Below are 27,937 nucleotides of genomic sequence, written 5' to 3'. Positions count from 1 at the left end.
AGACTTAGGACCAGATAATGCCCCCCTCAACCATTATCTGGCTTTCGTTTGAGATAGGACTTTGCATAGAGTGAGTTTTCTTAACAGGTTGATTCCTGTGATGGCTGGACTGTATGCACTATGTGATGTATCTCACAACTGGATCTGACTAGTGATCTTTTTTTGAAAGTGTTCTTTTCAGGTACCTTTTCACCCCTACACACAAAAGATGTGCTGATGATAGCACTGACTTTTCAGAGTGATCTTTACATCGTAATTAACATTAAAAAAGAAAACAACAACCCTGAGTTGAAATCTACAATCCCACGTGGCTTTGATGCTTCTATAGTTAAGAAGGGCAGGAACAGCCTTGGGGAACACTTGCTGACTTGGCAGCATAAAGCAACTCACATATACCTTCAGATGAGCAGACAAGCAAGCTGATTTCATCCATTTTACCCTCACTCTCTTGCATGGACTGGCTGGTCCGTTACTTACTCATGTTGTCAAAGCTGTTAAAGACAATTAATCTGGTTAAGATTCAAACACCTTATACCCAGAGTGTGAGATATGCTTCTGAGGTGGCTAGGGTTTTAAGACAAGAGCTGTATTATAAGTACCTTGCCTTTAGCAGGCTCTTGTGAGCACACTGTTAGGCAGTCAGGTATTAGAAGGGTTTTGGAAGTCCTGCTCAGCCTGTGGCATCACTTTGGCCCCCTCTAGATCTCTAGTCCAGCTGTTCGATTAAAATCAATGAAGCTGAAGAGGCATCAGTGTGGCTCCAGCTGGTGCCATGGTGGTTGGCATTATGCTACCAGATCATGCACGCATTATTTTTACTCATGTGGAGGGCTGCCTTACTGTGTATTTCTCAGGCTGTCAGAAAGATGGATTCTCAAAATATTTTGAAAAAATGCTAAGTACTAGCTGCTTTGGGTATTTACCCAGGGGCATTGCAGCTGCCTGGCATTGCTGTGTGGCAGCTGAGCAGTAATCGCTGCTATTTCTCGGATTTGTTTGTGTCTTTGTCAGCATCTGAGGAGGGGGAGGTGTAGACCCAGAGTGGGGCCCGTGTCCCCAGTGATCTCATCCAGCCCGTGGCTTTTAATGCTCTGTGAGTTGCTGAAAGTGAACTGAAACTGTTAGTCACTCAGTCATGTTTGACTCTTTGCGACCCCATGGACTGTATAGCCCACCAGGCTCCTCTGTCCATGGAATTCTCTGGGCAAGAATACAGGTGTGGTTGCCATTTCCTTCTCCAGGGGATCTTTCCAACCCAGGGATCGAACCCAGGTCTCATGCACTGCAAGCAGACTCTTTACCATCTGAGCCATGACTCCCAAATTAATTTCTTTGGCCCTGATTCAGCCCTGCATCTTAGATGCATATATCCAGCTATCTGCTGAATAGCTCAGATGTGGTGTTCAAGAGGTATGTCCATGTTAAAATGGACAGAAGCAAGCTCCTGACCTGTCTGTCCACCCATGTGCACCCCCAAATGCTCCTCCCACCATCTTCCCGCAGCAATAAATGGTAACTCCTTTCTTGGAGTTACTCCAGCCAGAGCCTTGCAATCAGCCTTGATTTTATCTCACCTTTACCTCATGGCCCACATTCCAAGAATCTATCTTGAAAGTATTAGGTTGACCAAAAAGTTTGTCTGGGTTTTTCTATAAGATGTCACAGAAAAACCTGAATGAACTTTTTAGCCAACCCAGGAGATTTGGTACCTGAATACTTCTCTGCCATCACCACTGCTGGTTCAATCCAAACCAACAAATCTCATCTGGACTGCTGTGACTGCCTCCTGACATGTCCACCTGCTTCCCCATCCCGATAGTGGATTTGCCCTCAGCTGCAAAGTCAATTCAGAGAAGGCAATGGCACCCCACTCCAGTACTCTTGCCTGGAAAATCCCATGGATGGCGGAGCCTGGTTAGCTGCAGTCCATGGGGTCGCGAAGAGTCAGACACGACTGAGTGACTTCACTTTCACTTTTCACTTTCATGCATTGGAGAAGGAAATGGCAACCCACTCCAGTGTTCTTGCCTGGAGAATCCCAGGGACGGGCGAGCCTCGTGGGTTTCCGTCTACGGGGTCGCACAGAGTCGGCCACGACTGAAGCGACTTAGCAGCAGCAGCAGCAGCAAAGTCAATTATAAAACACAAGTTCGATCGTGTTATTCTCTGCTCAGAAATCACCAGTGACTTTCAGTCTCTTTGTCCTTACCAAATGACCAAAGCCAGTGTGAGGGATCTGACTCTCTGGTATTTCTCTAACTTTGTATCCTTCTGATCTTTCCTTAGCTCCTTTCCTCAACTCATTTCCCTGTGCATACAATGGCCTCTTCACTACTCACATGCTCCAGGCATGGGCCCACCTGAATGTTTTTGAAATTGCTCTTCTCTTTGCCTGGAATGCTCTTCTCCTGAATATTTCCATGGGCTGCATCCTCCCTTCCTTTGAGTTTCCACTCAGATGTCTCTTTATCAGTAAGCTCTTCCCTCACCAGCCTTTATAAAACAGAGCACTGTTCTCAATTCTCTTACCTTGCTCTATCTTCTTATTTGCCTCTATAATTCCTGTACATCTTTCCCCACTTTGCACAGGCTTTGTTTTGTTTGCTGCCATTTCTCCAGCACTAAGAAGAGCAGCTGGCACACAGAGGTCTTCAGTGGGTATGTACACAGAGCACACCCAGACAAATTCTTGGTTCTTCCTCTGTTACCACCAGCTGTAAAATATTCAGTAGTACTTAGAATACCTGGTTCTTTTTTTATTTTTTTTCCATGAGAATATTGTGCAATATCTTTAGCTCTTCAGTGGAAAAACCCATTAAAACCCAAGACCTTATGGAGTTCATTTCTCCATTTCTGACTTGACTAGTCCATGCTTCTGGAAACTGGGGCTGTGAAAAGCAGATCTTACTGTATCTTGCCTTCCTTGGATTGCCTAGTACTTAGTGCCAGAGTGATAATGCCTGGATAACAAAGGTTTTTCCTGTGACTTAAAATCATCATAAAGAAAAGACACTTTCTGTATCTTGGGAAGCAACTTAAACATTCACAAACGCTTCAGTGCTAAAAATTTCCTAGACTTGCCATTGACTTCCATCCACTTTTCAAATAACCATGGTATCTGCAGTTCATCTTCTGTGTCCACAAGTAACTTACCTTTCCTCTTCCTCCTTGTCTTTTTGTTTTAATGAGAAAGAAGCCTTCCTACTCTTATTTTGTCTTGAAAATTTATCCCAAGATTTCAACATTCTGTTTTATGATTTACATTGCCAGCAAGTTTGCTAGTTCTTTGAGATTGCAGGAACCATGAAATTCAATCCCAGTGTTTGTCATAACATTTCACAAAAGCCTTCACCATCAGCAATATCTGTCAGCTTGGGTTTTAGCTTTTTTCAAATATCTTTGACATTCCAATCACCTGTCATTTTAATTAGAAATACAAACCTGATTAGTAAGTATTTTTCAAGAGGACAAGACACTATACTTCTCTGATTATGTGTAATTGGATACCATCAACTAAGGCACAGCTTTCTAACTGATGTGCTGTGACACTTGACTGTACCCCAAATGGATTTCAGATCTGCTAAGATACCAGTTCCTCTGAGCTCTTTGAGGCAGCTGGAGCATCTAGACCAATCACTTCTCATCACGAAATTGTTTACCCCGGAGTACCCCAAAAAAATAATTTCCAGATAGGTCGTGGCATGAGAAAGATTGAGAGTAATTCTAGTCCATCACTGCCTAAAAGGACTTCCTGCAGTAATAGAAATGTCCCAGATCTGCCTGTCCAGTAAGGTAACCATGTGACACGTGTGGTTATTGAGCTCCTGAAATGTGGCTAGTGTGACTCAGGTTAGGAGTTACCGTAATGGATAATGCACCTTGAATACAGACTCTCAACTATATAATCTGTTAGGAACCAAAGATGAAAAAGAAGCCCAATATAGCAATTTATCAGGCTCAACAAATATTAATTTGAAGCGTTAAGAACTCATTGTGGGACCAGCAGGCACACATGAAATTAATAGTGTAGTGACTTGAGAATACAGGCATCAAAGCAGACATAATTTTTTAATGTGGCTAACATAGTTGGATATTTTCTGGCTGACACTGTTCTCTTGTTTTTTGTTGTTATTTGACGATGTGGCAAACTACTGTCATTGCCTGAAAGTGGCTTCAAAGTCACACCTGCAGGCCTTACCTTATTTAGTTCAGGTCAGTTGTGGCATTTACATTGTTCTTCTGATGGGGCCTGGAGCAATCTAATAATTTGCCTTTAGGTCTTACAGACCGTGTGGTATTTACCATCCACTTCTCCATCTTAAATGATCTGACAGCCATTGATGAAGTCAGTGCTCCGTGTGTAGCAGTGCTTTTCTTCTAGGTTAATCAGTATGGAATTAGCTATTGCTTGAAGCCATTGTCTTTGAAGCATCATTTAATCCAAGCAAGAGCATTTTGGACTATGTAGATTTATGAATCAGAATTCACAACCTCATTCCAATTTACGGTGAAGAAAACCAGGTTTAGATAATCTATTGTTTATTTATAAATTAATCCTAGGAGACAATGACTATCAGGCCTTTACTTCATGATTCCCGTATTTGTTAATTCTTTCAATAAAATGTTTTTGGAGATGCCTATTTGCCCATATTTCTCAAAATGACTCTGATCCACTGCCTCATTAACCTCTCAGCTTACATGATGTGTCATGTCCAGCTGTTTCTTTATTCATGCTACTCCCTCTTCTTGGAATGACCTATTCCTCCTCTCTTCTCAGTTACATTTTATCCTTACTTCTGGAGGTCTTCAAATCCCTAATATCAGTGTTAACGCACACTTAACATTTTTGAAGCACATTTTCTGTCTTAGGCCTAATACCCTTCTGTGCTAGGCCTACCCTTATGAAGCACTTCATTTAAACTTCATGATAAACCTATAAAAGATTGATTTTTCAAGAAATATATTTGATATCTACTTTATAGATGAGGAGACTGAGTTTCAAACATGTGAAGGAACTTCCAGAAAACAATTTTGTACTGGAGCAAAGCCAAGGTTTGAACTTAGGACTTCCTGGCTCTAAATAAAGCCTTTGACTTTTCCACTGCAAATGTAAGAGACAAAGAAGTCTAATAAAGGAGTCTTATAAAAGGGCTTATTACCTATTAACCTTGTATGCTTTTAGAACATGCGTTATGTCTTCCTTGCTTGGCTTCTTGGTTTGCAATTCTTGTTTACATTGTGTCAGCTCATATCTTACCTCATGGTACATTCTCATACCAACAGAAAAGCAATTATTTGCCAAGTGTGTGAGAGGGACCATGGGGGACAGGGAAAGTTTTGGTCTTTTGGGGTAGTCTAGTTCAGGTACAGTTATCTACTCTACCTATTACATGTTCATCATCCGTGAATCTCTCTGGTTAATATCTATATTTTCTGTCTTTTAACTTGGAACTGTGATTTCATCCATAGCCAGAACTACATAGTTCAACTTTTTATTATATAGGCTCTTTCATTTGTTGTTGTGTTATTGGTCATATATCTTCAACCAGAGTGTAAATTACTTGTGAATATCTTGTTCTGGACTTAATTGGCCTTGCCCTATGGCAACAACACAAATGCTAGGCTGATCACTGGCAGTTCTTACATACTATTAATTGAGTGATTATCTTCATCTTTACATTATAAGTAGACAAAAAGAGAAGCAATAAAATTACGATTGATTCCCCAGATATGAGAAACAGAAGAATGTACTAACTCCTGGTCATAAATTGCTCAAGAAAGATGACATATTTCTCATGTAACTATGCAAATAACTGGTAGTTATTTTTCAAAATATATTAGCAGTTATTTTCTGGAGTCATGTAGTGTATTTTCTAGATGAGTAAGTTTCCTAAACTAACTGAAGCTTGTCTCATTAGCCATCTAAAATGTATTTTTAATGAACAATTTTCAATGTAAATCTTTAGGAAAAAAGGAGCATGCAATCACTGCTTTTTAAAATGGAATGCATGAAATACAGTTAAATTTTTCCTTGATGAGTCATTCTACAAAAATTTTTTGAACATCTACTATATTCTACCTTATATAGAAAAAAAACTGAAAACATTAAGGTTATGGGGCTTCCCAGGTGGCTCAATGGTAAAGAATCCACCCGCCAATGTAGGAGGTATGAGAGACGCAGGTTCAGTCCTTGGGGCAGGAAGATTCCCTGGAGAAGGAAATGGCAACCCACTCCAGTATTCTTGTCTGGGAAATCCCATGGACAGAGGAGCCTGGTGGGCTACAGTCCATGGGGTTGTGAAAGAGTCAGACACGACTTTCTATAGAAAACACTGAAAACATTAGGGACATGCAGGTTAAAAAAGATTTTTTTTAAAACCACGATAATCTCTGTTCTCATGGAGTTTATACTTTCAAGAGTCAGTCAGATGTGTAGAAGGAAAAGTTACAACCCAGCCTCTTAAAGGCTGGATAGAGATAAGGAAGTTGTGTTTTGGGACCCCATCTGGAGGCAGGAAATTTTTGCCTAAAAACTGATATCGGCGGTAGTTACGGAAGGTGCATTAGGATTCAAGAAGGAGCAATATTGCCTTCCAGAATGAGCACTAGAGGCACATTCCAGAAGAATGTAAGAGAATGGTGAACTGGAGAAATGGCAGAATGTTCAGTATCCATGATGCAGAGCAGCCCGAGGCTAGTTCTAGGCTAAAGGAGCTTAAAAATTTCACATAGGATCATGTTACTTCCCTCCTTACAAACCTCCATTGATCCCATATCAATTATTGAATAAAAGCCTCAGCTTGTGAAGACTTACATCCAAGAGATGTAAGCAAGCCCAGCCCAGGTGAGCAAAGCCACATGTTTGACTGAGAGTGGACCACAGATGCATGAGTGAGCTGGGCAAAGATCATTCCAGTCTGGGCCAAGATCCACTGCCCTCCCAGCTGTCTTGTAGACTCACAGAAAATAATAAATGGCCACTATTTTAAGCTACTAAGATTAAGGGTAATTTGTAATTCAATAATGTTGAACTGATAAATTGTATTAGTGCTTTTTTCCTAGAGTAAAATGCCTTTGCTATATTTATTATAAACAAAGAAATGTGAAGATGTATAGAAACAAATTTTGCTGAGCAAATAGAGCTGTGGTATTGCTTAGAGCTGGCATAGATGCAATTCAATTTCATTTCATTTCTTGTTATAAACTTGGCTCAAATTGGTAATTTATTCTTCACTATATGGACATATGTAGATATATGCACATATTCACGCTATATATAGCATTCAAAAAATTTAGCAACCCCTAAAGTTTTCACATAGTGATATTTTTAAAACACTATTTTTATGTTGGATAATTTCAAGCATAATAGACACAAAAATAGAGTAGCAGAATGAAATTCCATGTACCCATCACTCAGTTACAGTAATTATCAACATCTTGTGGATATTGTTGTTTGTAACAGGCTTTTGTTTTGGTTCTTATTTTCTTTTCTTTTGAGGATATGAGTAGTGTTCGATGCAACTAAGAACAAATTTGCAGTTTGTTCCTGCATTGCTGAAAGGAAAATTCTTAAAATGACTAACCCCCATTTGCTGCCAAGTAACTCTTGGCTATACACTGATAGCAAAAGTAATATAACAGCATTTGCAGCATAATTAGATTTGAATAGCAAGTTTTATTTAAAGAGTGCCTGATCTTATTGCTCATAGGCATGCTTTTCTTTCTTGGATTGTTTTTCGTGGTAATCACGTTTTTAATGACTTGTGATAGACTTTTCTTTTATGAAACAATAGAAAACTGCCAAAGGAGCTCTTGAGTAAGCGTTTAGACATCATTGAAGCTGCTTAAAATCCTTTTAGGTAGGAGGTTATTATTTGATAAATAACCATTTTTTATAAAATGATCTCTGCGAAAAAGATAATTCCCAACAGTGTTACTTGAATGAATGATAACAGTCTAAATAGGAAAAAATGGTGATTGTGTAGGCAAGTAAGTTATAGCCGAATAAATGAATGAATGGAAATTTAGGTTTCTGTTTTTGCACTGTAACCACAATAGAGAAAACAAAATGCTTTCCTTTCAGTCTGCCTTCCAGATGGATTTCTTGGGAAAGGAGGAAATATGATATGAAAGCAGGGAGGGAGGGAGAAGAGAAGGTAGAAAAGAAGGAAAGGAAGATGAAGGGAAAGTGAAGTCACTCAGTCGTGTCCAACTCTTTGCGACCCCATGGACTGTAGCCTACCAGGCTCCTCTGTCCATGGGATTTTCCAGGCAAGAGTACTGGAGTGGAGTGCCATTAGGGAAGGTAAACAGAAAGAAGGGAAGAAGAAGGAAGAAAGGGAGGGAGGGAGAGAGGCTAATTATCTGTAGGCATATTTCTTTAACAGTCATGTCATTAGCTGTCACAGTCAGCCTGTAACTTAGTATTCAGTGTTTCTATTACTATTATATTAGAATTGGGGGATTCCAACTGTATAGAAATTGGATTGGACTATCAGAGGAATCTGTGCTGTCTGCCTATGCAACCTTATCATTGACAGAGGTCAAGAAAATTAAAGCCAGTTGCAGAAGTTGAATATTCATGAATATTTGACAAATCTACTGTTATTGCCCCATAGGAAGCTGATCACCACTGAAACTTAATTCATCTAGAAGAGTGCAATTCAGTAATAGTAGAATTGTTTATTTAATTTGTATTTCCACATTTTATGCAAAAGTGATGTTATTTGTTACAGGATATGAGTGGTTATGAAATGTCACTCTAAAGGAAGTCTCTAATATTTATACAATTACTACAAAAATTTTAAGATTTTAGTTCATATTTATAGACCTTGGATTGTACTGGAGAATATACTTATTAAGGTTCATTTTCCCTTTGGTAGCAATTTTAGTAGGATTTCTAGAATGCTTCCCCTTTTTTTTTTTGGTCCACTGTCATAATGAGAGCCTGAAACTGTATGTCATCTGCAAGTTCTGTAATCATTAAAGGGTTCTACTTATGAGAGCTAATGATAGACATTAACCCTCCTTTCTAATCTTAAGAAATAAGTGTTAGGCTTATTTAAATTCTACAGTAAAAGCTTCATGATTGTGAAGTACAGTTTAGTTCTAAGACAGACCTTTCCTTCTCTCTGTTTCCAAAATGTATCAACATGTTTCCCCCAGTCTGCCCCACATCATCAGACTCTCCAGAAAAACAATAAGGTGTCTAATACAAACTACATTAGAAATCACAAATGTTGGAAAGCAGACTACAGAAATGGGAAACATGTGACCATTAAAATCAGATGACATAGGTTCAGATCTTGGCATCTGTCCTCACTGGCTGTTGGTTTGGGGGGAAGCTTCTAGACTTTTTCATGGTAGGAAATGGATGATCAAATGAAATAATGTAACTGCACACCCCAAAATACCATGTGTTAATTTTTCCTACACATATGCTTATTTGCAATCTTATATTTATATTCTTGTGTCTTAAAGGCCTTAAATTTATGCTGAGAGTTCCAGCTTACACATCAATTTAATAGGTTGTGAATAAAATTAAGTGAAGTATGCTCTGTTAATTTTTAATGCTAAATTGAGATATTACATGGACTACATTTTTTTAATCCCTGGCTAACTCCTCCTTGCCACTTACAAAAAATTTCTAGAAATTCTTCTACATTGAAGTGTAATATAACAAACCAACCTGAGATAATTTGGAAGGACATTAAATTACATTACACTATACTCTGGAAATGTGATGTCTTACTGTGAATAAATAAGCAGAGAATAAAATACTTTCTGACTTTCAGTAGTAACATGATGCCTTTTGTGTATTCCACAATTTCCCTTAATAAGCATTTCCAGACAGTCTGGGATTTAGTATTTTCATTTCTTGAGGGCCTTTTATCTACTAATAGAAAAAGAAAAAAATGATATGCTATGATAATTTTGCTTCTTCTCATTGCTGGGGAAGAGATACTTTCACTTACAGGACATAATTTTTTGGAATTGACTGTTGTCCCTAGAAGCTAATTGGTGACCATTAATTCTTTCCTTGCCTGTCAACAGAAGTGAAAACAGTAGTTGGCATGCTTACCTACTTGATTATAGCTATTATATCAATCAGCATTCTTTTCCTTGGGTTCATCATAATTTCTACAGATAATTATGTTTTGTTTACTTTTTCTCACCATTTTTTTGCTTTAGTTTTGACTACACACAAATTTATTTAGGAGGGTTGAAATTAGTCATGCATTCACTTAAAAATTAGCCTCGCAACATTTATGCAAAATTCACAGCAGCAGTTGTTTTAAAAATAAAAATATTAAACCACCTTTATTCTACCTACCTATGTTCTCTTTTGTTTGCCCTCCATATTACTCTCAGCTCATTCGGTCAGAATCATGGTGTAGTGTAGTGGGTGACTGGAAGAAGTTCTAGAATCAGCTATGAGTCTGGGTGCAACAAGTGGGGCGGCCAATAATGAAATCTGGTAAGTTGAGGCTTAACAGATAACTGTAGAAGGTGACAAATGAAGAGAGAACCTGAGCCCTAACATTAGCTCCATGTTAGTTAACTTTTCCTATGATGTTCTTTAGTGATTCTATTTTAAAAATAATTATTGAATGAAGATAATCTTTCACTGTTTATGTTCCCTGGGAGGTTCAAGATAATGGAAAGTGATGAAATATAAATCCCATAACGTCTTTGTTAATACTTTGCAGTTTGTTGTTGTTGTTGTTCAGTTACTAAGTCATGTCCGACTCTTTGCAAGCCCGTGGACTGCAGCACTCCAGGCTTCCCTGTCCTTCACTATCCCCCGGAGTTTGCTCAAATTCGTAAATTCATGTCCATTGAGTCAGTGATGCTGTCTAACCATCTCAATCTCTGCCACCCCCTTCTGCTCTTGCCCTCAGTCTTTTCCAGCATCAGGGTCTTTTCCAATGAGTTGGTTCTTTGCATCAGGTGGCCAAAGTATTGGAGCTTCAGCTTAAGCATCGGTCCTTCCAATGAAAATTCAGGGTTGATATTGTTAGGATTGATTACTCCTTGTTGCCCAAGGGACTCTCAAGAGTCTTCTCCAGCATCACAATTTGAAAGCATCAATTCTTTGGTTCTCAGCCTTCTTTATGGTCCAACTCTCACGCTCGTACATGACTCCTGGAAAAACCATAGCTTTGACTATACAGACTTTTGTCAGCAAAGTGATGTCTCTGCTTTTTAATATGCTGTCTAGGTTTGTCATAGTTTTCCTTCCAAGGAGCAAGCATCTTTTAATTTAGTGGCTGCAGTCACCATCTGCAATGATTCTTGAGCCCAAGAAAATAAAATCTCTCACCGTTTCTACTTTTTCTATTTGCCATGAAGTGATGGGACTGGATGCCATCATCTTCATTTTTTGAATGTTGAGTTTTAAGCCAGCTTTTTCACTCACCTCTTTCACCCTCATCAAGAGGCTCTTTAGTTCCTCTTCACTTACTAAATTATGTATGATATTAAATTTTCTGATTAAATATGTGCCACATATTGAACCAGGGAAATACTAGAGAATTGTTCTTCGTATCTTGGCTCAGCATGGTCATGATTCTATTAGTCAAAAATGAATTTGCTGGTATATCATTTTTCATGAATGATGTTAAAGCAAGGGAAAATAGAGATTAGCCAAAGTTTATCTCATGATAAATGAATATGGCATCAGCTTGAAACATGGAACTTTTTAAGGTCATTTTCTCAATCCTCTGGGGGACCAGAAGGAGAAGATGAGTTGTCAGTGAGTGGCTTGCTTTTTCAAAATATAAATCATTGATCAATAGGAAAATTCTCTACCCTCTTTGGATAATGGGCTGTGACTGAATTGATTTATAAAATGTGTCTCTTGATTCCTACTACCTTCTTAAACTGCCACTCTTGTCCTTCCTTCCATATCATTAAATGACACTGCCCTTCATGTGTTTGCTCAAGCGCATATCTTGGGACCCCCCTCCCGCCCCCCCGCTTAATGCCTAGATTTTCATTTACATTCCATATCAAATCCATCAGAAAATTTTAACTCTGCCTACCAAATAGATAGTTCAAGGAACAAAACCCTACCATTTTTACCACCAACAGCAACATATCATCAGCAGTCATTGTATTGCTTCAAACCCTCATCACTGGTTTTCCTGCCTCCATTCTGCCTTCTGCCTCCACACTACTCCATCCTTCTAGACGTGAACACCAAGGTGCCAGAATGATATTTTGGGCATATAAATGCTACCATTCACTCTTTCCAAAAATCTCCAATGCAATCGCATTACGTTTAGAATAGAACCCCATTCTTTTCCGTGTTCTACAAGGCCATGCCTGAATTGGTGTATGGCTGTCTCAGAACTCGTTGCCACTCCTTCCTTTTGTCAGGATAACTAGAATGATCTGTGCCTTCCCTCAAACATGCCAAGCGCATGCCCATTTCATGGCCTTTGCACTTGCTCTTCCCTCTGCCTGCCATAATTTTCCTCCAGGTCCTTTCCATGGCTGGTTTCCTCCTATCACATAGATCTGCTTCAAATGATCTTCAAAACCAGCTTTCCTGACATTCCTCTACAACAGCGCCTACATTAGTCTCTTTCCTTTTGGCTGCTTTAGTTTTTGTAGTACTTAGAACTACCCGATATTAGGTTATGCATACATTCATTTACATGTGTATTTTCCATCTCCCTCACTGGAATGTAGGCTCCATGAGAGCAGGAGTTGTGTCTGGCTGATTCACTGTCATATCCCCTGATAACTAGAGAACTTTCTGGCAAAGAGGAGATGCATTAAAAATATTTGTTGAATGAATGAATGAACGTGTTTTTAATTTGCATTATAAGCAACACTTATCAAACTATATGAATAAAATATCAAGTATCAAAGCTAGTCAAATTAACTTTTGATTTTCCTGAATACATGCATTCTGATAGATATAGTAAGAGTTCCACCTTGGGAGCATTTGCTTTATCACTTTGACATGACTCGGAGATCAAGGTTATCACGTATATGGTGTTAGTTTATTCATAAACTGCTCTCCCTGCACTCTCTGCTCCCTTGCTTTGTCACTCCTTGTGCTCTGAGGTTTTTGAGGCTCCATGGCACCCCTGGGAGTTAACATAATTGTTTGCAACAGAAAGGATACATTTTGCCAATCCTGATGCTTTGGACATAAGTGAGGAGTAAAGAACCTCTCTTCCCCCAGATAGCTTCACCTAGTATACATGGATATTCTCTCCGAGCCTTTCATTTTTATTCTTCCAGGAACACAAGGTGGTGTCTACTTGCTGTATTTCTCACAACTGCTGTGCTCCACTGTTAAGAATTAATAATGCTCAAACATTCCAGACCAAAGAAAGCAGAACTGAAATCCCATTTTGAGCCATTGAAGTTCTATGAGTAGTTCATGTTCCTTTGACTTGCTAGGAAAATAGGCAGTTGTTTGTCAAGTCTTTAAGATAAAAAAGTACATGCAGACAACAAAGCAAGCTGAAAAAACCCCATTGTAATATGGAGCCTGTTGGTGGGTTTGCCACAGAGCATGTTTTATTGTCAGCTGAATAAATCTGTGAGTATTGTTTCATGACCATATTTAGTTGGTAGATTTAAATAGGGTCATAAAGGAATTACTTCTGAGTATAGCACTCATCACGGGGCTTTCCTGGTGGCTCAGCTGGTAAAGAACCTGCTTGCAATGCAAGAGACCTGGGTTTGATCCCTGGGTGGGGAAGATCCTCTGGAAAAGGAAAAGTCTACCCACTCCAGTATTCTGGCCTGGAGAATTCCCTGGACTGTATAGTCCATGGGGTCGAAAAGAGTCAGACACGACTGAGCGACTTTCACTTTCACTTCATAGCGCTCATCATGGGGTTTCCCTGGTGGCTCAGTGGTAAAGAATCTGCCTGCAATGTAGGAGACCGGAGTTCGCTCCCTGGGTCAGGAAGATCCCCTGAAGGAGGGCATGGCAACCCACTGTAGTACTCTTGCCTAGAGAATCCCATGGACAGGGGAGACTGGCGGGCTGCAGTCCATGGGGTGGCAAAGAGTTGGACACGACTGAAGTGACTAAGCTGCGCAGCAGCATAGCGCTCATCACAATGCCTCATAGGTGTCCTCATTTCATACATTCTTATGTAGAACTCCATGCCTTATTGGTCTTTTTATATGTAGTACTTGTTATTCGCAGGTACTTCAAAAAGGCACTTGAAATTGAGTCGTGGAGTTATATTTTATTTATTTATCTAGGTTGTAAGCTCTGTAAGAGTTAAAAGCTGAATTTTATCTTTGAGTCCTTTATATTCCCAGTACATTGCTTGCACATCCAAAAGTCTTCAAAATGCCTTTGTTAAATTGTTTTTGAAGATGGACCAGTTCTCCTGCTCTTGAAACTAATGCAGGAAATATTCCTGATTCTTTTTTTTTTTTTTTATGATTCTTATAGTCAGAATCTAAATGTCTTTTGAACTCTTTTGAATTAGCTAATTCTCTACTTCATTATTTTACAGACAATAATATTTTTCTTCTCCGGCTACAAAGAATGCTAAATGCTACTGTCCCAAACTTTGACGGGTATCATCATGTATTTTCCATCTAGTATATCAAAGCATTTAATCTGTTATCCTTTTTAATCCTCACACCAAGCCATAAGGGGAAAATATCACATTTTATATATAAGGAGACTGAGACTCAGAGAGCTTAAATAAATTCTCTAACTTGCCAAGCCAACCGGGCAGAATCAGAAATTACTAGACTCATGTCTCCCTGAAAATGATGTGTATTATCTTTCTTACTCCACCATAATGCTTCTAAGAAACAAAGCAGAGAAGGCACTACTTAAAATACATTTTGAAAAGTATCTGTGATTTTGAAAGAACAGATTTTTATGGTAGGACAATTTTAAGTATCCAAGAGGTATTGATTGTTCTCAATAGTATTTGGGGGACTGAAAATAAATTTTAGAGGGATGTCAAAACAAAGATCCACTCATTCTAAATATTTCGTACTTTTCTTCTCTTTAAGATTGTTAGAAAAATTTGAGAATACTGGCCTCATTACCCTGGTCTCTTGTTACTTTTGCTTTGGAATACGGGATCCTATTTTTTTGTTATTCCATAACCCAAGTGTACATGGCATGGGGAAAAAAGAGAGAAACTTCATCTCTTCATAATTATTCGTGGAATGTTAACACAGAAATTATTCCTATATACAACTTTGTGTATACCAGCTTCTAGATGTTTAACTAGCAGCTGGTAAGCAGCACAAATGTTCTTTAAAATTTCCCTTCTACTCTGAAGAATGATTTGTCAATTGGGACATATTAATAACTCTGTAAAAGACTTTTTATTCTAAAATAAAGATTTTAATTTTAAAATAAAAATAATTTTTATTTTAAAATAACTATGTTATCTTTAATGTTGTCAGTGGGGTGTTCTGAAAAATAAAATGAGAGTCTGAAAATATATTTTTTGGTGGATGCGTATAAATATTTCAATGCATAATTATCCAGAGAAACATCTCTACTGTACCTGTTCTATATTTTTTTCATAGAAAAATGTGATTAAGATTTGAAATCAACCTGTGCTTCATATCACTACTGTCAGACTTGCATTATTTTTTCAATGATTTCACCTTTATGTGTGTGTGTGAGAGAGAGAGAGAGAGAGAGAGAAAGGAGAGAAAGAAAATGCCCCCAAAGGCAAGTTTTTTTTCTTGACAATAAAATGTCAGTTGGTCTAGTCATGGTCTAATGCTTATTACTTTTTTTTTTATTGAACTAGTTTGTTTGAGTTTCCTTCCAGTCCTGCTTTTGCCCAAGCAGAAAATGAAGAGGGCTTTGTGTTCGTGTGCATGTGGTCATTTTGTTTGCTCATTACCATTCCTGCATTTGTTTGCTAGTTCTATCACTTCGATTCAACTAATATTTATTAAACACCATAAAGTGTCAGGAACATTCTAATAATGGATAATTCAGCACATTTTGTTTCTTTGTGGCAGCACAATTGGTCACCCTCAAATGACTGTGGAGATATATTTTAGCTTTAATGGTCCTCCCATTTCACAGCCACGTGTCAGATCTGAGGTCAGTTGTTGTGCTCTCTGATAGATTCAGTTCACTTTTATCAAAGACAAGTGAATCATACAAGAAACATGCCTAAATGATACCCTTTTATAGCATAATATCAAAACATCGAGATGACAGATTGCACAATATGAGTGCCCTGCTGTAGTAGGTCACTTATTTGCATGTTTTTGCTCTCCTAACAGATTGCTCACACCTTGAGGGAAATACGGAGCAGGGCTGTAGTAGTTGCTTGATGGAATTTTCAAGGATCAGGTGATAAAGAACTGAGAGGCAAAGTTCTAGCAAGGACTCTAGCTAGTCTTTGCTCTGTCACCTTTGGCACACCGCTTGTGCTTTTCGCACGTCAGATCATTGATCTCTTAAACAAGAGAATTGACTCAGCTCAGAATTTTTCCACTATCACCATTTTTTTAACTTCTAATTACTATAAGAGGTAAAGGCAGAAACCAAATCTATTCCAAAGCCCCTGTCACAATGCTTAGCGCGTAACAGCGCCCAGTATACAGTACATCAGTTAAGTTTGATTGGACTTTTTTGGACAAAATACTGATGTGTAAGATAAATAAAAGCAGAGATATTTTTGTCAAGAGAGGAGTAGGTGGCACAACAAGGATGAAGTCAACTCCCAGTCCACCCCTTATCTCTGTCTGCATTTCATCTGCCCAGAGGGATGCTATGGAAACCATAGGGCTTTAGGGAACACAATTTAAAAATCAAAAAATTTAATAAGCTTAGAGTTTTCTCTGGCTTGAGCATTCTATGATTCCTCTGCTAACTTGGAGTTGTCCCATAAGGATAATATAAAAAGGTCTTAATGATGCAGTACTATGCCATGCGGTGGGTGGTGAATTGGAATGGAGAACCATACAACCATTTTATACTTCTGAACTAATGTCCTACATGGGGATTTTATTATCTTTTTCTACAGATAAATTAGTCTGGGGTGTGTTTGAACAGAGAATATTTTTCTCAGCTACTTACTGTAACTGCTGAATTGTCTACTTGTAACTACACAATCACAAGCTTTTCTAAACTGAGTTAGTTTACTGAATAAACTGGTTATTTTTATGCCATCAGTCAGTTCAGTTCAGTTGCTCAGTCGTGTCCAACTCTTTGCAACCCCATGGACTGCAGCACACCAGGCTTCCCTGCCATAGTTGCTTTCAAAGTTTACTGAAATTATTTGATAACCATAGCCTAGGACCTGTGGCTTTTTTAACCTATAATGGTGAACTGCTTTGCCAACATTCAGTGAATAATCGACTTATTTAGCTGATAGGAGAATAAAAATCTGTTAAGATCACTTTAGGCAAGAAATACTAGTGTTTAAGGTTAATCAGAGTGATGTCAAATCTTCGAGAAGAATTTCAAAGTGATTTATCTCATCGTATTACCCCAGCTTTCCTCCCCCTTCCTTCCCAGCCCGGTGTTAAATATTAATGAAGATGAATAATGCATTCAATTAGTTATGAACAAAAGCTGTTGATCCTATGTGAGGTTGGTCTTCCAAACCAGGACTCTTAAAACTCATCCCTGTTTTTCTGAGTTAGGATGCATCATCCATTTGCACTGACTGTGTTTTCTGTGAAAGACAGAGCGCTGTGAGCTGCCAAAGCAGATTGAATTCTTGAATCCTCTGGTGAGGAGGATATGTGGTTGACTCGGGGCACTGCTATCTAGATCAACCTTCCAGTTATCAACCACACTGGCATGTCCTCCTGGCAAGGAAGGAAGAAAGCCCTCAATGCAAAATCATTTAATTTTTCAGCCAATTTCAGCAACCCTTAATTGGTCATTTCTGTACTTCCTACAGAGTAGAAGTTGCAGTGGCAGATTTCACAGGGACCTGGCAGGCTTTTTTAGTCTGAGAGGGTGAGCAGGGAGTCTTTAATGAAGGATCCTTGACTATTTGCCTAAAGTCCAGATTGTCTAGTTTAGCTCAGGATGAAGTATGCAGTGGGAAACCTATCTTCGAGATGCTTAATAGCCCACTCTTAGATCTGTGTGCTGATCATTGATAGACTGATAAGTGCACAGAGCAGTAATGTGTAGAAGCTAAAAATCAGACAGTATATCATGCAAATTAGCAATAAGTACTATAAAGTGTCACAGATAATAGCAATAAAGGATTCTGACTAAATGAAAGTATCATTTAAAACATAACTAGGTGAGTATTTATGTGCATGTTGGAGTATGCAGCTTGTACTTGTAGTAATGTAATGCCACATTTCTGTTTCATTTATAGGAGATATATGTGAGAAATACTTAATCTAATTACTAAATTATGGATTTTGAGGCAATGTGATCCAGAGTAGGGAATCCAAGAATGGGATTAAGAAGAAATAGACAATATTATGCCCCCCAAAGTCATTGAAATGCATGATACAGTTATCATGTGTATCTTTAATTGACACAGAAAATGTAGGGTACCCTTCAAAAAGGAAAACATGGTACAGGTTAAAATATTTGGTAAAGTGCAATCATTTATTCATAAGGTCTGAGCAATCTTGATTCTGTACTTCAGCAGTCTCATGTGACTGTCAATTTGGTAGTGTTATATTTGACTCATGTATAATCTAATAGCTTTTCAGCTTGCCTGAAGGTACTACTTGCAATATGTAAGTCACTACCTGGTAAAATGCTTTGACACACTACTCAGAGAATGAGAAATATTTATGAAAATAAACTGTGTTCTATCCTTCAGTTTATGCAGTATAACTCTAAGTCTGTATTATTATTGTTTTTCAGCCCCTCTGACAGATAAACCACCCAAGCTGTTGTATCCTATGGAAAGCAAACTGACGATTCAGGAGACCCAGCTGGGTGAGTAATTCCTTAATTCTTGTTAGTACACTTTTCTTGTTATATTCTGACCATTACTAAGCCTAGATTGCAGCCTGGTGTAATACTCTGAGCTAAGCCCATGTTCATTTAAAGGGAGCAAAATTAGAAAATACCAGCAAACATGGCGTATTGCGTCCCGCCGTGCCTGCATTAGGATCAAGTTGGACATATGGATGTGAAATCTCATGTATTATTTAGATGGTTGTTGAGAAATTAGATGGGCTGAGAGTTTTGCTGATATTATCTTGTCATTTTATAAGGCTTGAATTGGTTTTAAAACAAGTAATGTGGAACTATTTGACTTATAATACCCAGTAATACATTAAAGTATGGTTTTTGAAAATTGGGGGAAAGGGTAGAGATTCATTAGAACGAATGACACTATTACAGTTACGGATAATATATTTATAAAATGTGAGCAAGTGGCTTTTGATTAAAGGACTGAAACAGAAGAATATGGACAGAATATGTTTTGGTGAAAATATCTAGTTGTCCACAAATCTGAATTTTAACATATTTATCTTAGAGTTAAGTCTAGAGTTTCTTAGTCTGACTTACCTATACTCAGTTATACCAAATTATGGGAAATTTCCCCTCTTGTTTATAAATACATACAGCACATTCGATTATATTTTTTATTTGAAATATAGTATGCATGTGTATATATATCATAAACTTTAGCAGAAAATTATTTGCTTTTAGTGGTTTATTATGAAAGGTTATCAAAAGGTTATCAAAAAGATTATCAAAAGGTTATCAAAAGGTTATCAAAAAGATTATCAAAAATTTTAGCCATATATTCATGTTTTTTAAGGAATATTTTGTTACATTAACCGTTTGAAAGTAGAAATGCATTTAATGAATACAACTAAAAAAATTGATTGCCCATCCCTTACGTTATCAGTGTTGTTATTGTTACTGGGGAGAGAATTTAGATCAAAACTGTAAACCTGTATGCACTGGAGAAGGAAACGGCAACCCACTCCAGTGTTCTTGCTTGGAGAATCCCAGGGACGGTGGAGCCTGGTGGTCTGCCGTCTATGGGGTCGCACAGAGTCGGACACGACTGAAGTGACTTAGCAGCAGCAGCTTCACAATGAAGATTACAGATCTGATTATCTTCACTAATAGCATATCCAAAGTTGTAGTGCAAAAAGGTAAGGTGATGGTTTTAGACACTATAAAATAATTGTAGTCAACAAATTTCCAACATTAGAAATATTCACCAACTTTTAGGCATGAACATATGTAATTTTTATACAAGTCAGAGCATTAATATGTTTCTTTACTGATAAACCCAAGCCTTTGGATTAAATCCATCTGACATGCAAGTAGTTTTGTAATTGTCATTATTTTGAGATGGGAGACCACAAGCAACATTAAAGCAATGCTGTATATAAAACAAACATGTTAAAATTGTATCGTGCTCTTTATGCATGCTATGGTATATTGAGGTATATTAGATTTGGTATATTATTAGATTAGGTATATCATTGCTACTTTGAAAAGAAATTTTGAAATATAAATTTTCATAAGTGACCATATTCAAATAGACCATTCAGTAACCCCTACGAAGATGTATTTCTAAGGAGTTATGCAAAACTATGAATATCTTGGACCAAGAAGGAGTGGTTTATTGTACGAATTATCTGTAATGAACATTGCCAAAGTGATATTAATTGTATCTCTGACAACATAATTCAAATAATTTTATGAAAGATGGCTGCTCATTGAGTTTCCTGATATTTTCCCTAAATTTTGAGTATGTCAGATTGTTCCCTGCTTTCTACTAAAATGTTCTAGAAAATGGAATAAATAATTCATAAAGCTCTATTTTTTAAAAAAAATCACTTTTCTTGAACAAAAATTACAAACACTAATCAAATCACATCAAAAATATGAAAATTTTTATGCAGATTAGAAGGTGTGTCTGTATATTTGTTTGAAGAAAAATGGGCATGTCTGTTATCAAAATGCTCCAGAAAAATACTCTAATTAATTCCTTTATTGTCACTGTCTAAAGGAACATGAGCTCACTTTAAATTCCAAGTAAATCATAGACATCAACCTGGGACTTATATTCTTCTAGTCAACTTTTGTTTTATTTTCTGACTCCAGTTCTCCATGTGATAAATCACTTACTAGTTTGAGAAATTTAACCTTAATCCATGAATTTTTGAGCAACAGTTGATTTGAAATAACTACCTTTTAGTGTTTTAGCTTTTATAGTATTGAGGTAGATGAACAGATAATCACCAAGGATAAGTGAAAATAGGAAACAATGTTAAGGGCCAACAAAAGGAAGGACTCGAGATGCCTAAAATATGTTTGTTCTCTACAAGGTGTACTTTGATTTTTCACCTCCTTTGGGGTTTGATTTTTGCCTTTTCCAGGTCTGAAAAACCTATTACTTTCTATAGGCTCAAAATGTGTTATCAAATCCTAAGGAAGGGAACTGAGTGAAGAGTCATGGCGGCGGGGGGTAGTAAGAAGGGTGGCCAGGATCAGTGAAAGGGAACCTGTAAGTTATGCCAACTTTCATGAGAAGGTAAAAATCTCCAACAAAGTTTCATTGACCAAGAGCTCAGGGGTCTGACTCAACCTTGTCCTAAATTGAGGGTTAACCTCAGTGGTGAATAAAACTACTATGTGCCTTAATTACAAGAGCAATCATTAGAAATTACACAGAGCTGAGTTAATACATGTCTGATGACCTAACATGAACATCTTGGCTAGTTTAAATATGTATCTAGCCAGCAAATCTCCAGTTTGTGTGTGAATATATAAAACACATTCATAATGACTTAGACAAAAGCATGATTCGTCTTCATGTCCAAATTCTGCTTTCTTTGCTGTTTACTAGCCATGCCTGCCTTTCACTTTCCACATCCCTCGCGTCTTCCTTTTCTTCTAATTCTTTCATCTTCTCAAAACTGGAAAGATTCTGATAGTGATCATTTAAACTGTTTCAGTACAGAAAGCAAAAGGCACCAAAAATTTCAAAATACTTGGGAAAAAAGTAATATAATAGTAACTAAACTCATATAAAACATGTAAATTGGGTGGTTTTGAATTTCAATCAATATGGAATTACAGCTAGCGATTATAAGTGGCATCTGTATGTTATTTCTAAATGTGAAAAAAAAGACTCTGTCCCTTTTAAATAACTTTCAGCCATCAGCAAATATGTGGACAGAACTTTCTTGGGCAAAAGGCCCAGAAATCACACTGTACAGTTCTGAAGGTCAACCCAGGGGGTGAGCCTGACTTACTCTTTTCAGGCAGCTATAGTCAAAGGAATCAAAGGACATACACCATTGTCTTGCTGAACTTGAGCCCTAAGGATGTCAATCAAAGATGTGGTCTTCTTATGGCCAGGAGCCCATTTTCAAAAACTTCTAGTACAGAGGATGTTATATTAATCATTACCAGACTTTCAAAGAGTAGAAATTCATTCCATCCTTGTCCTAGTGAGACACATTATACTTTATAACTTATAATTTACTGAAAATTATCATTAATTACTCATCTAGATATGAGAAGTACTTTATTTAAATTTTGCTTTCTTTTGCTTTAAAAGTATCTTTATAGGTTAGTTTCATAGGTTAATTACAGATAGTCCTTTGGAGGAAATACAGAAAAGAATTGTGTTTCTTATACTTTATACCGTAGAAACATTCTGCTCCTATTAAATATTCTCAGAAAATACCCCTTTAATGGCTGTATGACATCCTTGTAAATGTCCCATAACTTCATAGATATTGCTGGAAATTTGGGTTTTTCCAAGTTTCATTATCATAAATAATGATACAGTTATCTTTAGCCATATGTTTTCTGACTTATTTCAACAGGACAGATTGCTAAAAGGAAAATTACGGGGTAAAAGGAAATAATTTCTTCAAAGTTTCTTAATACATAGTTTCAGAATACTTACCAGAGAAGTACAGAGTCTCACTAGAAGTATTAGTGAATTTAATAACTTTTCATTGTTTTGATACATTGCATAAAATATTATATCTTTATAACACAGAGCCCTTAAACAAAAAGCCACTTTCTTTAAGTATCAGGATCACTTCTTCCTTCCCCATCTTAGCTCTTTCTTTTCAGTCACTGAGTATGACTGTGGCCTCTTTTTTTCAGGATTATCCACATTTGGAGGGTTTCAAATAAACCTAATCCATATTGTTGAAGAAATATAGAAACTTAATCAAATGTCTGCAATCTCCATACATTTTTTCTTTTGCTTATCTTAATGCTCAATTGAAAATTTCCTCTAGAGTCTGTGTGTCTTAATATAAGTACACGGTAGTTTTGTGATGTGCTTTGGGCATAGAGATTGTCAATAAATACTAATTGACAATAAGGTATACCTGTTACAAAGGATACACATCTCCAGATTTTCTGTTAAAAAAATGAGACTGAACTGATTAAGCTGTTCAACAGTGCTGTTGTTTTTCTTTAATATCCACTTCCAGTTGTTAAATTTGTTAAAAAGAAACTTTGTGTATCAGACTGAGTTACAAGGTTTCACCAGACATGGCCATCTCAAGGAAAGTGGTTGATGACAATATTGAAACCTCAAATTTTTAAATGTCTGTTCTTGTAAAGGACGCACTACACATGTGACTAGATCCAATTTAACTATAGGCTAATTAAAATAAATGTCACACTAGGACTTAACTAACACCATATTATAGTTTGCAGAATTTTAAACTTCAAGCAGACTGAGGGAACAATGTCCATGTATTATATAATAGATCCTGATTGATAATTTAATAGGAAAACTTTTTGTCATGAAAATTTTATGTTTCATTTTGTTGTTGTTGTTCAGTCACTAAGTCATGTCTGGCTCTGCAACCCCATGAACTGTAGCATGCCAGGCTCCCTTGTCCTTCACTTGTCTTCCTGAGTTTGTTCAAACTCATGTCCATTGAGTCAGTGATGCCATCCACCCGTGTCATCCTTGTCACCCCCTTCTCCTTTCCCAGCACCATGGTCTTTTCCAATGAGTCAGCTCCTTGCATCAGGTGGCCAAAGTCTTGGAGCTTCAGTTTTGGCATCAGTCCTTCCAGTGAATATTCAGGGTTGATTTCCTGTAGGATTGACTGGTTTGACTGACTCCTTACAGTCCAAGTGACTCTCAAGAGTCTTCTCCAACACCACAGTTTGAAAGCGTCAGTTCTTCGGCACTCAGCTTTCTTTATGGTCCAACTCTCACATCCATACATGACTATGTTTCATTTACTATCTTGCTAAACTAAGTGGTTATTGAAACATATTCTGCTTCAATCCTTTGTATGTACTAGAACTTTGTATATATATATATACATATATATATATAGTGCATGGAATTTGTTGTATTACATATATTCTAGTTGAGTTTTTAATCCAAGAAAAGTATATAGGGAATTATTTTATGGAGTGAAAATTAGCTCTCTAACATTTACTATCTAGGTCTATATTTTCATAGCTATTATTTTCTTGAAACAGGGCACATACTATCTCAATAGTTACTTATTTAGGAAGACTGTTTCCTTTCTCAGGTACGGAAGTTCTTAATGTTAGTATCCTAGAAACAAAACAATTCAGGTGTTAAATTTGATACCTAATTCTGAAAGTGACACACGATACTGTTGATGCTAAAGAGTACTTTGTGGCTGAGTTATGCATCGGATTCAAATATGACCTTCCTTCCCAGAGGTAAGAAAGTCAGGTTTGACTGTTTGGGTTTTTCCATCTGGAAATACTCTTCTGGTTGTCATCAGTAAATGGAATGCTGTTGACTTTGGTTTTACTGCTCCATGGGGAATGTACAAACCACATTTTCACTGAAAAACTCATATAAAGCACCATAAAATTTCCTTTTCACTATGAATAAAAACGTTTGTATCTAAGTGTTGATTTGAGATGACAAATGATGTACTTGTTGCCCACTTAAGAAAGACATGCACATCAGCGGAGTTCTACTGCCTGAAATAAAACTTGCTAGACATAAATTAGAGCTTCTGGGAAAATAGACATCATGATTAAAGCGTGTAAAGGCAAATACAGAGTAGTGTTATAATTATTTAAACTAATGGCATTCAGTTCTACTCAGTACAAATTTATTGCACCAAGATGAATGAAAGTAATAACTCTTGACAGCTGTTGTGGTCTGATATCTTATTTTTGAAACCAAAAGGACCTTAAGAATTGTGATTTTTAAGCTGAAGAGGGATATTTTCATATTAGTGTTTATTTAATATGTCATATCCTTATACAAATGGTAAACCGATAAATGGAAACTGGTATTCATATTTTTAGATCATTATATGGCCTAACATGTATGATAAGAATATTGCAGATTCTCAAAATCAGAGTCCTTAGTGCTAGAGAGGAGGAATAGGTTGGGGGAAAATGCAGCTTTGCATGTTCGCTTTAAAAATTGCTAACTAAAGACCCAGAGATACAGAGAATCAACTAGTGATTACCAGTGGAGAGAAAGGGGAAGGGGCCATATAGGAATGGGAGAGTGGGAGGTTCAAAGTATTGGATGTAAGATAGACTTAAGGGTGTATTGTACAACACAAGGAATATAGTCAATGTTTTGTAATAACTGTATATGGAAAGTAGCCTTTAAAAATTTTATAAGCTTGTTTTTAAAAAGCTCAAGAAGAGCTGAGTGGCAACAATGAAAACAAACGTACACTATTTTAAAAATAACTTACTATTCTTAATATTAAGTGTCTTATTGCAGTTTCTCAGTCCAGAATAAAATCAAGCCAAATATATATTAAAAAAAAAAAACAAAACTGCTAGCTAAGCAGAAATCACACTTCCTTTTTAAGTATTATATGCTCAAGGCCTACTGCTAGGTCAGGCTTGAAACTCAAAGAAGATGGAGATGAAGGTTAGAACAACTCCTATGGGCCATTGATTTCTGAAAGTTTAGAAGTGAATTGAAACATTTTAAAAAATGCTTGAAAAATGGAATAGAGAAACTGTAAGTGAATCTGCTTGTTCTTACTTTGGAAAAGGGCCAAAAGAGAGAAAAGGAAGGAAGAAAAAAAAGGTCTAGGAAAGAATGTTGTCACAAAACCAATGCAGAGAATCCTTGGAAATGTTCACCTCCTGGTGTAGTTCTGGTCTAGTTTGTTGGACAGCAACATGAATCATGTAGCTTGCTCTTCTGCTACAGCAATAAGAGTACAGTTTTGATTGTTTTTGGTCAACTGAGAAACTAGATATGTGAAACTTCACATTTCTAGATTTTGAAACTTTATGAAGTGGAGGGACTTTGATAGTTAGCAAGTCAAATTCTTCTCCTTAACCCGACGAGAAAACAGAGACCAAAAGTGGCTACATGTTTCTATATCATAAAATTTGCAAAAACAAACTAATCATCACCACCATCATCATTTTTTTCTTTTTTGTTATTAATCATGATGATTATCATGTTATTATTTTGGTTACTTACAATAAAGAGGCAGCATATAGCAATGGTTCCAAATTCAGGACAATCCAGCTCTACCTCATACTTCTGTTGAAATCTTAAACAAATAGTCCTCATTTTCCTAATCAGTAAAAAAGATACCATGATAATACCTAGCTCTGTAGAGTTAGTATGGGCATTTAATGAAGTAACACATGTAAAGATTAGTACACTGCCTGGTATATGTTTAAGTGGTCTATATATGCTTGCTGCTGTAAGTTGAGCTATTTTAATGCTACACACACACACACAGAATGCTGTATATATGAGATTTCTGAAATCCATTTTGAATGCCAATGATTGTTTGATCTTGCTTATATTCTTTGATCTTGCTTATATTCAGTAAGCCTGTTATTGTATAGTATAGACAATATTTTAGACAATTCCCATCTCTTGTCTAAAAACAAAATATGCATACTAAATTTTTCAACTTAAATGAAACTGTGTCTTAAAGAAATTATTGATTTTAAATTACTTGATTCTTCAACAAATCTATCCAACTGCATGGCCATAACAGAAGAAAATGATTGCCAGCCTCTAAACAATGACCATGCAATCAATGGACACTATGCTACATGAATTTATCAGTAACCATCAAGAAGAAAGTAAGAGTGAAAAAATTACTTTTTCAAGTAAAGAAATTCAGATATGATATTTCTTAAGACAAAGGACATGAGAATAATTTACAAAACAAAGCATCAACCATTATGCCTGTCAAGTTCCTCCTGAAGGTTTTAGAAATAGTCTTATTCATTTTATAGAAAAATACCTCTTTTCCTCTGACAAGTACTATTATCACAAAGCTTTCTGAGTCATTCCTAATGATTGAAGTTTACCAGCATAGAAAAATGCAGTGAGTATCCTATGTTAACATGAACTTCCGTATTTGCAAAGTAAGTGCCAATTTCTCAGAAGTAAACCTATCAAAGGACTTAATGGTGTAGAATATTGAAAGAGGTTTCAGAATAAGAGTATGTACCACATGACTGATGTTCATTAAAACAGAAACTATAAAAAGATCCACATCATTTTAAATTTGAATATAAGGAGATGTTCATCCATAAATTTCTTTTTGAATTTGGGCTAAATAACTGAGCATTCCTAATTATATGCAGACTTTTCCTGAAAAATAACTCATGCTTGAATATGATTATAAAAACAGGATGCCAGTATTTTATGGTCTAATGTTAACACACTTAGCGTTCCAATCATAACTTACTCTACCAACTTAGTATGTTCATACAGATTTGTGGGTAAATTGAATCATCATCATTTCAGAGAAGTGTTTCCTTCATTTTTGATTGATCTTTCATTGGTAGTGGCTTAACATGTCAGTTTTAAGAGTCTGTCCCCCAGTCTCTTTTAAGCAGTTAATGTTCAGTGAAAGATTTATATGCACAAGGGAAGTACTATAAAGTAACTCTGTGGTGAATTATTTTATATAAGATTCCTTTTGTAATTGAATAATTGCCCCTATAACATTTCTCTGTGTTAGTGAAGATTTTTACATTTTTGTAAAATGTGGTTCACTGATACAAAACTGGCAA

General features: G+C 36.8%; 1 protein-coding gene across 2 annotated transcripts in view; it reads left to right on the top strand.

Annotated features, from left to right (window-relative positions):
• The window catches only part of IL1RAPL1 (interleukin 1 receptor accessory protein like 1), a 1,447,392-nt gene that overhangs the window by 1,103,779 nt on the left and 315,676 nt on the right, over positions 1-27,937 (top strand). For both annotated transcript variants that reach the window (XM_081568113.1, XM_081568115.1), the window contains exon 6: positions 18,824-18,898. In XM_081568113.1, the coding sequence (XP_081424239.1) occupies positions 18,824-18,898 (75 nt within the window). The remainder of the gene's footprint in view (positions 1-18,823; positions 18,899-27,937) is intronic.

The sequence above is a fragment of the Giraffa tippelskirchi genome, chromosome X (genome assembly GCF_054371585.1).
Source record: "Giraffa tippelskirchi isolate mGirTip1 chromosome X, T2T-mGirTip1v1.2.pri, whole genome shotgun sequence".
Lineage (NCBI taxonomy): Eukaryota > Metazoa > Chordata > Mammalia > Artiodactyla > Giraffidae > Giraffa > Giraffa tippelskirchi.
This window is presented reverse-complemented; position numbering and strand designations above follow the sequence as displayed.